A 13,741-nucleotide genomic window follows, 5' to 3' on the forward strand; every position below is an offset into this window, starting at 1 on the left:
GATTGTCTTTTATCTTTCCATACTGAGATGATTCTTGAGACCACTGAAATGAATGTGCCCAAGTCTGTCACGGTGGAATTCAGAGAAGCAGGATTTGCCTTTAGTACATCTGGACATTTAAACAACATTTGATAACACTGATTGTCCATCTCAATTCCTGCTGCAATTAGATCTGAACTGCGAACTTCCAGTCTCTTGTCAAAAATAACTTTCACTCCTCTTTTTGTGACTGCTCACACCAAAAACAAATTTTTCTTTAGCTTAGGAATACGCAATGTGTTTTCCAAAGGGCGAGGTTGCCATTTGCCCTCAACTAGTGACAATACTTCAATTGATCCAATGCCTTCTGCTTTGACGATTGAGTTGTCTCCAATTTGAACAAATGAGTCAGCCGACTGAATTGGCTTAAATATGTTGAACCACTCTTAGTTTGATGTCATACGTTTTGACGCAGCACTGTCAGATAACCAAATGTTTTCGCAACCTGGAGCAAAAACATACTCATGTTCTGCACTCAAAGCTTGGTGAGCAGATGTGTCAGTTTTCGTAGTTAGTTTTGCTAAAAGTTTTCTTCACTCGGATTTAAAATCTCCCTTTTTGTGACACTAATAACATTCAACGTCTTTTCTACTGACCATGTTAGTTGCACTGTTGTTACCGTTATTTGAACTGAACATGCAAGTTTCGTCCACGTTAACTGCTGTTAAGGCTGTTGAGTTTTCAACACATTGTAAAAGTTTTTGTTCTTCTTTCAATAACCTTAGTCAAATTATCAAACGTTTGTTGATCTTCAGCACACGAGTACCAGGCAGTTGAAAAAACTACAAGCTTTGCTGGTAGGCTTCTCAAAATTTTAGCCATTTTGTCAACTTCTGTAACCAGTTCCCTAATATCAGTTAATGCTTGTTCCAAGAACTCAACCTGACTGATGTGTTTTGTTATGTTGTCTGTTTGCGACATTCTGTAATCAAAAAAAATTCTGCTTGAAGGCCATTTTATTAACTACAGATCGATGTTCATGAATAGTCTTTAGTCTGGCACACATTTCCGCTGCATTTGTACACATCATAAGAGATTGCAGTCGTCAAACTCCATCGCAGTAGATAGAATGAGCATCACCTTCCCATTTAAGTCGTCCCAAGTGGCTTGACTCTCACCAGCTTCATTTAGCCTCGGTTTTCTCTCAAGGTTATTAAGCACTTTTTCAGCGCAAAAAACATCTTGCAACCGATATTTCTACAGATGGAAATTTTTACTGTCTAATTTCTGGATACTATACAGTTTCAATAACCGGGGACTCCTAAGATACCCTTGCAAACAAATGGTAATGAGATGGGAAGCTATTAATTTTAATGGGGGCTACTCTGGGAAGAAGGTAGAGCTGGCAGAGGCTGCAAGTAAGATGTGGCTGGACGTTTTAGCTGTTAGTGACATTCGGGTAAGGGGTGAGAAAGAAGAGGAAGTGGGAGAATACAAGGTCTACCTGTCAGGAGTCAAAGCAGGAATAGCACAATAGGGTGTAGGGCTTTACATCAGGAAAGAAATGGAACCCAGCGTAGTTGCAGTAAGGTATGTAAACGAACGACTGATGTGGATAGATTTGACAGTGTCTAGCAAGAAAATTAGGATTGTGTCAGTATATTCGCATTGTGGAGGGACAGATCAAGATAAGTAGTTTTTATGAGGCACTCAGTGATGTAGTTGTTAGAGTAAAGGACAAGGACAGTGTTCTGCTCATGGGTGATTTTATTGCTAGGATTGGAAATCGAACAGAAGGGTATGAAAAGGTTATGGGTAGATTTGGAGAGGATATAGAGGCCAACAGGAACGGGAAACAACTCTTGGATTTCTGTGCCAGTATGGGCTTAGTAATCACAAACTCCTTTTTTAAACATAAGAACATTCACCGGTATACTTGGGAAGGCAGGGAACCAGATCTGTCATTGACTATATAATAACAGATCAGGAATTCAGGAAGGCTGTGAGGGACACACGTGTATTCAGGGGATTCTTTGCTGACACTGATCATTATTTAATCTGCAGTGAAATTGGGATTGTGAGGCCGAAAGTGCAGGAGGTCAAGTCCATATGTAGGAGGATAAGAGTGGAGAAACTTCAGGATAAGGAAATCAGGCACAAGTACATAACAGCGATCTCAGAAAGGTACCAGTTAGTTGAACGTAGTCAATTACAGTCATTGGAAAAGGAATGGACAAGGTACAGGGACACAGTACTAGAAGTGGCTAAAGAATGTCTTGGAACAGTAGTGTGTAAAAGTAGGATGAAGCGAACAGCTTGGTGGAATTACACAGTCAAGGCAGCCTGTAAAAGGAAAAAGAAGGCGTATCAAAAATGGCTACATACTCGAACTCAGGTAGACAGAGAAAGTTACGTTGAAGGAAGAAACAAAGCCAAACAGATAATTGCAACATCCAAGAAGAAATCTTGGGAAGACTTTGGAAACAGGTTGGAGACTATGGGCCAAGCTGCTGGAAAACCATTCTGGAGTGTAATTAGCAGTCTTCGAAAGAGATGTAAGAAGGAAATGCACAAGTATTTTGGACAGGTCAGGAAAACTGCTAGTGAATCCTGTGGATGCCTTGGGCAGGTGGAGGGAATATTTTGAAGAGTTGCTCAATGTAGGTGAAAATACGATCAGTAATGTTTCAGATTTCGAGGTAGAATGGGATAGGAATGATGATGGAAATAGGATCACATTTGAGGAAGTGAACAAAATGGTCAATAGATTGCAGTGCAATAAAGCAGCTGGGGTGGATGAAATTAAGTCGGAACTCATCAAATACAGTGGAATGTCAGGTCTTAAATGGCTACACAGGATAACTGAAATGGCCTGGGAGTCGGGACAGGTTCCATCAGACTGGACAAAAGCAGTAATCACACCAATCTTTAAACATGGAAACAGAAAAGATTGTAACAACTACAGAGGTATCTCTTTAATCAGGGTTGTGGGTAAAATCTTCTCAGGTATTGTTGAAAGGAAAGCGCGAGTATTAGTTGAGGAGCAATTGGATGAAAATCAGTGTGGGTTTAGGCCTCTTAGAGGTTGTCAGGACCAGATATTTAGCTTACGGCAAATAATGGAGAAGTGTTATGAGTGGAACAGGGAATTGTATCTATGCTTTATAGATTTAGAAAAGGCATATGACCGGGTTGCTAGGAGGAAGTTATTGTCTGTTCTACGAGATTATGGAATAGGAGGCAAACTTTTGCAAGCAATTAAAGGTCTTTACATGGATAGTCAGGCAGCAGTTAGAGTTGACAGTAAATTGAGTTCATGGTTCAGAGTAATTCCAGGGGTAAGACAAGGCTGCAACCTGTCTCCACTGTTGTTCATATTATTTATGGATCATATGTTGAAAACAATAGACTGGCTGGGTGAGATCAAGATATGTGAACACAAAATAAGCAGTCTTGCATATGCGGATGACTTAGTTGTGATGGCAGATCCGGTTGAAAGTTTGCAAAGTAATATTTCAGAGCTAGAACAGAAATGTAAGGACTATGGTATGAAGATTAGCATCTCCAAAACGAAAGTAATGTCAGTGGGAAAGAAATATAAACGGATTGAGTGCCAAATAGGAGGAACAAAGTTAGAACAGGTGGACAGTTTCAAGTACTTAGGATGCATATTCTCACAGGATGGCAACATAGTGAAAGAACTGGTAGCGAGGTGTAGCAAAGCTAATGCAGTGAGCGCTCAGCTACGATCTACTCTCTTCTGCAAGAAGGAAGTCAATAGCAAGACTAAGTTATCTGTGCACCGTTCAATCTTTCGACCAACTTTGTTCTATGGGAGCGAAAGCTGGGTGGATTCAGGTTACCTTATCAACAAGGTTGAGGTTACGGATGTGAAAGTAGCTATGATGATTGCAGGTACTAGTAGATGGGAACAACGGCAGGAGGGTGTCCACAATGAGGAAATCGAAGAAAAACTGGGAATGAACTCTATAGATGTAGCAGTCAGGGCGAACAGGCTTAGATGGTGGGGTCATGTTACATGCATGGGAGAAGCAAGGTTACCCAAGAGACTCATGGGTTCAGCAGTAGAGGGTAGGAGGAGTCAGGGCAGACCAAGGAGAAGGTACCTGGATTCGGTTAAGAATGATTTTGAAGTAGTAGGTTTAACATCAGAAGAGGCACCAATGTTAGCACTGAATAGGGGATCATGGAGGAATTTTATAAGGGGGCTATGCTCCAGACTGAACGCTGAAAGGCATAATCAGTCTTAGATGATGATGATGATGATGATGATGATGATGATGATGATATACAATTTCAATTTATCCATCTTCGTGCAAGCTGATTGTAAATGAAACTTATATTACTCAGTTCAGAACGAAACTGAAGGTTTTCCACAATAGACCAGCGGAATACGATGGTTCCAGACCTTGAGCTTCACAGTTCACACGAATAAACATAGTTCATAAGAAGAATGGATTAAAGGTGAACTGCACAATTCACTACCACAATATTTACAGTACAACTTTTCATATAGACTACGAACCCCTATCTATAGTTTAAAATGGAGTTTTATATCCTGGTTGCAGAAGTTTATAATAAGTTGTTGGTAGTCTACAGCCAGAGATTCGGAAATTCTCATATACTAGTAATCAGAAACTAGTACAAGATACCTCATTGGTAACTCCTATTATTAATTAAAATGTATTAACTTCAAAACACATCTAAAAATGTAATCTCTAACTTGTCATAATGTAGCGCAAAATATTACATAACTGAGGTATTTTATTTGTCTTCATTAAATGCTGACACAGAATAGTTACATAGCTTTGTATGTGACCGGTATTGTGTCGCTCAATATTTGCTTCGACATTGCTGTCGAAAATTCTAAAACCTTGTAACGTTTCCCTATTGCCATAAATATTGTTGTCGCTATCAGCTGTTCAAGCAGTCTTTTTTGCAATGTTATATGAGGAGTTATAAGTGGCAATAGATATTTATATGTCACGATTTCCATTTGCAAATAATTTCTCCAGTCATCGGATTTTCCGTGTAATTCGTGAAACAAATTAATATGTGAAAAATGTCATTATTTTGGGACGCATTGTCTTCTCCATTTAGATCGCACTTTCTGCTGTTAAAGCTTTATTAACAATTTTCAAGCCTAGTTCCAATCACTGACTACAGCAGAATTCCTGGATTATAGTATCCTTAACTTATATATATATATATACATATATAATGCAGAGATTGAAGATTGAGACTGTGTTATGTAAACATATAAATGGGGTCATATAAATAACTCAAAGTGTATCCCTCACTTGGTAAGGGAATTTTCCAATCCGACATTTTTTATACAGGAAGAATACATCAAAAGATATACCCTGCCAAAATTTTAGCTTCTAAGACACACTGACAGTATTTTTAAAAATGGTTGAAAATCGCGAAATTTGTAGCTTACCAGGCAGGTGGAGAAATGTATACCCCCAAATGCGCTGTGGGCGCATATCCTAGGTAAACAGTGCATATGTGAACAGATAGCACATCTTGATGTCTTAGTAATTTATAAAGCGAATTTCAGTTTTCGTTTTTCTGAAACGATTGTCACAGTTACTGTTCACCCAAATTTGTAACTCATTTAATATTCATAATAAATACCAGTTGCTTTTGCAGTAAGACAAATGTTAATAACAGTGACAAAACTGAACAAATATTCATTGTGTTTAATGCTTAATGTTCAGCAGTGTACACACTCGATTTTGCTTGTAAATTCTGATCGTGAACTATATAAAAGAAAGACTCACATAAAATAACAAATGTGCATCAAAATGTAACCAGCAAAACTGTAAAAGAAAAACTATCAAAAAGATTTACTATATGCAGTGGCCACAGTGCCCTGTTATCCCTGATTAATGACCCACATAAACCACTAAATTGGCATAAATAACATGAACAACAGTTATTTTCTCTGATGACCTCACAACTGAGCGCCCATAAGAACTATCCAACAGTTCGTTAGAGAGTTTTATGGAGGTACGAACCATCTAGAACTGCTCATGAGAGGCAGTGCACCATTACAATGGAGATCTACGAGACTGGGCCCTATGAGTAGCAACTGAGACTAATATTACTAATTCCAAGTCTTCTTCTTCAAGCTTAAGCAGATTCAAGAGATCACATGCTAAGGAAAGTTTACTTCACGTAAAAGTGTAGAGGAGAGGCCATTAATTGGCAGCTGACGAGAAGATGCAGCTTGCTGTTTGTCTCACATCTGCTGTGTCTAAACCTGATCAGTCAAGTTTTGTGAAAGAACTGTGAGCAAACCACCTTTCATCATTTTGAGACGAAAAAAGATAGGCCCTGTTGTGCAATCCTTTAGTGCTATGACACATTCATATACAACAATGGCAGTGATAAGTATGATTAGATTATTGTTTCTGCAACTTTATGTCTGTCTTCAGGGATGTCAAAGCATATTAGGAACAAAAATTTAAAAAAAGATGTTTAGTGGCAAAGATCTTATAATTGACCATCAAAATCTGGGAAAACAGGAAACAATAATTTTTAATATTTCATTCGAAATAATTTCTTACCAATTGCAGAAATTAATTAATTACTTTTGTTGGGCTGTTGCCACGGACATAGTGATAAATCTTTATTTCAGAAAGATTACGAAAACACTAATGGTATAATTCGGATTTCACCCAGAAAAACCAGTGTGACTCTTGATAAAAAAAATTTCTTTGACTGTGGAAAGTATTTTTCAGGAAATAGCAGGACAATGTAATTTCCAATAACTCCATGTCATTCATGGCAGTGGTACACTGTAACATTTTTGAAGCTATCTTCCCTATGCTAAGTTCATTGAAGATTTTTCTGATTTCGTTTTGTACATAGATTGACAAGTAGCAAGAGGATTTTAAATTACATTAATTGTTGTCTTCTTTCTTTAATGAAACAATCACTAATAGATTATAATGGATCCACTAGAAACAATAGGTATCTGGTGCAGTATTTTTAATGTCATGTGATAGCTTGGGAAAAGAGTATTGTGGTTTAATAGACACCTGTGTTTCATGGTAAAGCTTTTTTTTAAATTAACTGACATCTTCCCAATGTTGGACAGGAAATGCAGAATACTGATTCTTCTACATAGAGATAGGTTGGTGGATTTGCAGAGAATTCTGTACTATCATCCCAACTGAAGAAAACGGCTCATATGTATGAGAGAAAATAATGAAAACATGTTTCAGCGATTGTTGGATGACTCACTGCCAAAAGACTAACTACTATGATGTAAATGTAGGGCATGATGCTCATATCATTCATGACCCTCAGTAGGGTGCACATAGATATTCCCAGTATACAGCACTCCCATACTAGGCGATTGTTTAGATAGGAATAATTGGATCTCATGGCCTGTAATAAACTGTGGTCAATAAATTGGCTCATAATAACATAGACATTGGTTTCTGAGAGTACTGTTTTAATAACATATAGATAATTTTACATCATATCTCAGCAACTTTATGCATGAATCCCACAGGGAGTGATTTCTGGAATGTGGAAAGAAGACAAATATGTATACCTGTATTTAATTTATTTTATGCCCAATACAATTAAATGACTTGACATTATGATTTACTATTATAATGTTCAAGCAAGAAGCAATGGAAGGATCAGTTAACATAATGACTATTGTGTTATTGTAGCCAGAGCCAATCAGCAGAAAGCCCTTTAATTCATTCTCATACTTCACCCCATCATCAACTTGACATTTAATGCACTCTGGCTGCCTGTTGAGCACATGTCTACCTATATATCTTCCTCCATTCTGTGTTAATGTTAAAAACTTGAATTCTTTGTAGAGTTAGTGTTTGGTCCTAATAAAATATTCATATTAGGTTCAAATACTAACTCTACAAATAACTTTCATCCCCCTTGAACCATACTCCTTGGCATTGGTGGGGAGGCTTGCGTGCCTCAGCAATACAGATAGCCATACTGTAGTAGGTGCAACCACAATGGTGGAGTATCTGTTGAGATGCCAGACAAACGTGTGGTACCTGAAGAGGGGCAGCAGCCTTTTCAGTAGTTGCAGGGGCAACAGTCTGCATAATCTGGCCCTGTAACATTAACCAAAACAGCCTTGCTGTGCTTTTAATGTGAACAGCTGAAAGCAAGGGGAAACTACAGCCATAATTTTTCCTAAGGGCAATTTTCCAGAGGTAAAATAGTAACCCATTTGGATCTCTACTCAGGAGGACGTTGTTATCAGGAGAAACAACACTGATGTTGTACAGGTCAGAGAATGGAAAGTCAGGTCCCTTGATCGGGTATGAAGGTTAGAAAATTTAAAAAGGGAAAGGGATATGTTAAAGTTAGATATAGTGGAAATTAGTGAAGTTTGGAGGCAGGGGGGAGAAGACTTCTGGTCAGGTGAATACAGGGTTACAAATACTAAATCAAATAGGGGTAAAACGGAAGTAGGTTTAATAATGAATAAAAAAAATAGGAGCACAGCTAAGCTGCTACAAACAGCATAGTGAACGCATTACTGTAGCCAAGATAGACATGAAGCCCACGCCTACCACAGTAATACAAGTTTGTATGCCAACTAGCTCTGCAGACGACGAAGAGATTGAAGAAATGTATGATGATATAAAAGAAATTATTCAGATAGTGAAGGGAGACGAAAATTTAATAGTCATGGGGGACTTGAATTCGAGAGCAGGAAAAGGAAGAGAAGGAAACGTAGTAGGTGAAAATTGGAATGGGGGTAATAAATGAAAGAGGAAGCCACCTGGTCAATTTTGCACAGAGCATCACTTAATCATACCTAACACTTGGTTTAAGAAACATTAAAGAAGGTTGTACACGTGGAAGAGGCCAGGAGACACTGGAACGTTTCAGATAGATGATATAATGGAAAGACAGAGATTTAGGAACCAGGTTTTAAATTGTAAGGCATTTCCAGGGGCAGACGAGGATTCTGACCACAATCTACTGGTTATGAACTATAGACTAAAACTGAATCAACTGCAAAAAGGTGGGAAATTAAGGAGGTGGAACATGGATAAACTGAAAGAACCAGAGGTTTTAGAGAGTTTCAGAGGAAGCATTAGGGCACTATTGACAAGAACAGGGGAAAGAAACACGGTTGAAGAAGAGAGACGAAATAGTGAAGGCAGTGGAGGGTCAAGTGGATAAAAAGATGAGGAGGTCTAGTAGAAGACCTTGGGTAACAGAAGAGATATTGGATTTAATTGATGAAAGGAGAAAATATAAAAATGCAGTAAATGAAGTAGGCGAAAAGGAATACAAACGTCTCAAAAATGAGATCGACAGAAAGTGCAAAATTGCTAAGCAGGGATGGCTCGAGGACAAATGTGGGGATGCAGGGGCATATATCACTACGGGTGAGATAGATACCGCCTACAGGAAAATTAAAGAGATCTTTGGAGAAAAGAGAACCTCTTGTAAGAATATCAATAGCTCAGATAGAAACCAAGTTCTAAGTAAAGAATGGAAAGCAAAGTTAGAAGGAGTATATAGAGTGTCTATACAAGGGCGATGTACTTGAGGACAATATTATGGAAATGGAAGAGGATGTAGATGAAGGTGAAATGGGAGATATGATGCTACATGAAGAGTTTGACAGAGCACAGAAAGATCTGAGGCGAAACAAGGCCCCGAGAGTAGACAACATTCCATTAGAACTACTGACGGCCTTGGGAGACCCAGTCATGGCAAAAGTCTACCATGTGGTGAGCAAAATGTATGAGACAGGCGAAATACCCTCACACTTCAAGAAGAATATAATAATTCCAATCCCAAAGAAAGCAGGTGTTGACAGATGTGAAAATTACCGAACTATCAGTTTAATAAGTCACAGCTGCAAAATACTAACGCGAATTCTTTACAGACGAATGGAAAAACTGGTAGAAGCGGACCTCGGGGAAGATCAGTTTGGATTCCGCAGAAAAATTGGGAACACGGGACGCAATACTGACCCTACGACTTATCTTAGAACATAAACTAAGGAAAGGCAAACCTACATTTCTAGCATTTGTAGACTTAAAGAAAGCTTTTGATAATGTTGAGTGGAACACTCTCTTTCAAATTCTGAAGGTGGCAGGGGTCAATTACAGGGAGCGAACGTCTATTTACAATTTGTACAAAAACCAGATGGCAGTTGTAAGAGTCGAGGGGCATGAAAGGGAAGCAGCGGTTGGGAAGAGAGTGAGACAGGGTTGTAGCCTATCCCCAATGTTATTTAATATATACATTGAGCAAGCAGTAAAGGAAACAAAAGAAAAATTTGGAGTAGGAATTAAAATCCATGGAGAGAAATAAAACTTTGAGGTTCGCCGATGACATCATAATTCTGTAAGATATGTAGATGTACTAATGATGGCTCCAATGGCTCCAGCAACGATGACACGGATTTCAAAGATTTGATTCGATTGGATGTATTTTTAGTTCCAATAGAAGTATAAATAGGAGATCCTGCAGGACGTAGACAATGTCAGAAAACTAGAACACAGCAAATATTTAAAAAGAGAAAACGTTTTGATGTACCTTCCACAGATCTTAAGCGAAATTATCTTCGTGGATGTGAAATAAGTCAAAAGATTTGAATCAAATTTTCACTTAAAATGCAGTGATCAGAGACCAGAAGTTTAGGCACTGGCACTGCAGTTATTAAAATAGTGAGGCAACATGCATTGAAACTAGCTAAAATAGGAACTAAAAAGCAGTACATAAAAAGTTCAAATATACCTTTTTTATTTATTAGAGTGCGTTATTCAGACAAGCGTACAATCAGCATTATGTTAACATCGTGTTGCACTGTATTTTTAATGCTATTTTAAAATTTTCAACAAAATGCCAGTTGTAGTTGACAGATCCAAGAAAATGTTTCTTTAAATCATATTCATTACAGTACTTATTAGCTTATTGGTTGAACATGACAATCAAATACTTTTGCATTTTCAGTCATGTAATACATTTTTCGTGTGAGGAAATGTCCTCTCCACATCTACAGAGGTTAAGTGGACATACCTAAAAATTTCTACGTGAATGGAACTTTGTAGAATTTTTGCGAAGTTTCTAATTTTGTCAAGATCAAGATTTTTCGAAATTTCCATCTTACACTTTTCCTAACTATGGAGCACCATTTCCCCAGCACACTCTCCAATTTTTGCACTGAATCATCCACAATTCTATCTTCACTTCACGAAAGGCTGCCGTGTTTATTGAAGTTGGCAGATAGATTGTTGTAGGAAACTGATGTTCACTGCAATGAGAATTAAATCATTTCTCACTGTCGAAGATTTTAGAAGTTTCTTTACTGCTATAACTGAAGTGCTTCATCCTCCAGAGTGATGACCGCCTTAGTTATACTTGTGAAATTTGAAGCATAGTGAACTAACGCTAATATCCATATCCTCTGGCTCATTATGACATCTTGAGGGGATAGAGCTACATCTGATGCAGTATCTTTAAATGTCTGAATCCTCGATGGGATCTTGTCAAAAATCGACTTAGTACTGTAAATAAAGTTGTTGACATTCTGAAAGAAGCTTGGTACCTCTTCTGACACCCAGTGAAAACCCTGTGCTATGAAGGTCACGTGATCCATGTTTGCACATAGCACTTTTTAAAGTTGTCCTGACATGTGCAGCATCTGAGGTGTAATACAATTTACTGTCATATGGAATTTCTTCAGGGAACAGTAAATGCAACGAATTGATAAATAACTGTGTGTTAATTGTAATTTTAATCTTGTCCAGACATATGCTGTAAGCAGGAATGTTGATTCACATCATGAAGGATCAAATAGTCGAACAATGACATTGACAATAAAACGTCCCATGGGATAAGATGACTTATCAATTGAAATCCAGATCATTTTATCTTTTTAACCTTCCCTTTTACATGACTTTCATTAAATCATCATAACATTCATTTAAGTATCATTTTTGCACACTTGACTCAGTGGGCACGGATTCTTCCCTATACTTCTCTAAAAACAGTCGTGATGTAGGATTCAGTAGTTTACACAGAGGGATTCTGGTAAGTCAACTTCAAATTACGAGTTTCGACTTGATGTTGCAACTGCCATTGGAATCAAAGCAATCTTCTCCTCAATAGCCTTGCAAAGTGCACATTTGTGTTAGGTTGTACTGATACGTTGAGAAATGAAATATTTCTTTTCAGACTTCACTGACTTCTCATACATTCTACAGCAGAAAATACATCGCATTCGAAAGTATCACATATGTAACTTTGCAGTTTACTGCATGAGGTAGCACTAAACTTCGTCATATTCTAGCTAACTTGAACAACAATGTTGCAAAAAAAAGCTGAAAGACAGAATAATTTAGAAAAATAATGTAACCAAGTTTTATCTCTGGCTCTCACTGTTGCTTTTGAAGAAGATGTTATGATAGGCACCCAAGCAACGACAAGCGATAAGTAAAAGCCTCACTTACTGTCGTCTTTTTTATGGTAAAACTTATTGTTTTTAATAAAAAAGGAATAAATAATAATCAAAAAGGTAACAAAATAATTTATTTCGGCAATTATTCATTTATATTAAAGAAGACAGAAAATGGCAACTTACATTGCTGTGTTTCAACCACATAGATGTAAAATGAACAGATTCAAGTTAAAACTGGAGATAGCTTTAACACAGTTAACCCTTAAATGCATGATTTTTTATTTCAAGCCGTAAAAACTTCCATGTTTAGTTTATAGTGCCTACATTACGAAAAAAATATTGAAAAAGTTTTAGTTAAATTAACAAAGCATTATTGTTGACAATTGCTACAAACACAAAAACAAACCTAATTTCAAATCTATCGTAAATATTCAAACCCAGAAATCAGTGCACAAACACCAAAAAACGTCTCTACTTTCCACCAAAATACACGCGCGGCAGTACATTCACACAGCTGATTGTCCAACTGGTTCAGTTCATCCTGCCATTTACGTTAGCTATGAAGAACTACTAGCAGCTTAGCAGCTGCACTAGAGTGTATACACTTAACTACATAACGGATTTGTTAAAAAAAATGTTGCTCATTATAGGATACATCGAAGAAATGCATTAAAGGGTTCATAAAGCAATATGTAAATGTTCAATTCAGTGAGATGTAATGGGCCTAATGATAATGCTTAGGCCATTATAGCCAAGCATCATACAACAGAAAAATTATTCTACAGCACTTAAGCCATGTTTCCACTTGCAACAAAAGTGTCACCGCAGCAAGTGGCATTGTGGGTGATACAGCAGTGGTGTCACATACTGCTTTTTTCACATGCTCCTGTCAAAATATAATGGCACTGTTTTTCAGTATGGGGTCAGTTATGATTATATGTATAGACATCAGTGTTGTCATACAGGTTATGACATTAGAACTGAACCAGGAATTTAGTAAGAAGAAGAGAAAGAACAAATGTTGGATTTTGAACTGGGTTTTACATGGGAATAACACAGAGATGTCACAGAAACTTGTAACTGAGGTTGTGCTCATAAACAGAAAGCACTTTATTAATTACTTTCAAATCACACAAGGCAATTTCGAGTTCTGTTAGAGCTGTGACTCGAGTTCTATTAAAAAATCTGATACATTACGGGTGGAATCCTAACTCAGGTGAAATCAGAAGTGACACTGTCAGTGTTTGGCATCTTAGGATTACTTGTCATCTTTCCAATATTTACACTACGAAACGTCCCCTTACAAAAAATTATACA

At 37.5% G+C, this 13,741-nt stretch overlaps 1 protein-coding gene across 1 annotated transcript in view; it reads left to right on the forward strand.

The window, feature by feature from the left end:
* Positions 1-1,321: 1,321 nt before the first annotated feature.
* The window catches only part of LOC124802831 (dynein axonemal heavy chain 2), a 1,031,222-nt gene continuing 1,018,802 nt past the window's right edge, over positions 1,322-13,741 (forward strand). The window contains 1 exon segment of the mRNA XM_047263843.1: positions 1,322-1,438. Coding sequence (XP_047119799.1) covers positions 1,322-1,438 — 117 coding nt within the window.

This window comes from Schistocerca piceifrons, chromosome 6 (assembly GCF_021461385.2).
Source record: "Schistocerca piceifrons isolate TAMUIC-IGC-003096 chromosome 6, iqSchPice1.1, whole genome shotgun sequence".
NCBI classification, from domain to species: domain Eukaryota; kingdom Metazoa; phylum Arthropoda; class Insecta; order Orthoptera; family Acrididae; genus Schistocerca; species Schistocerca piceifrons.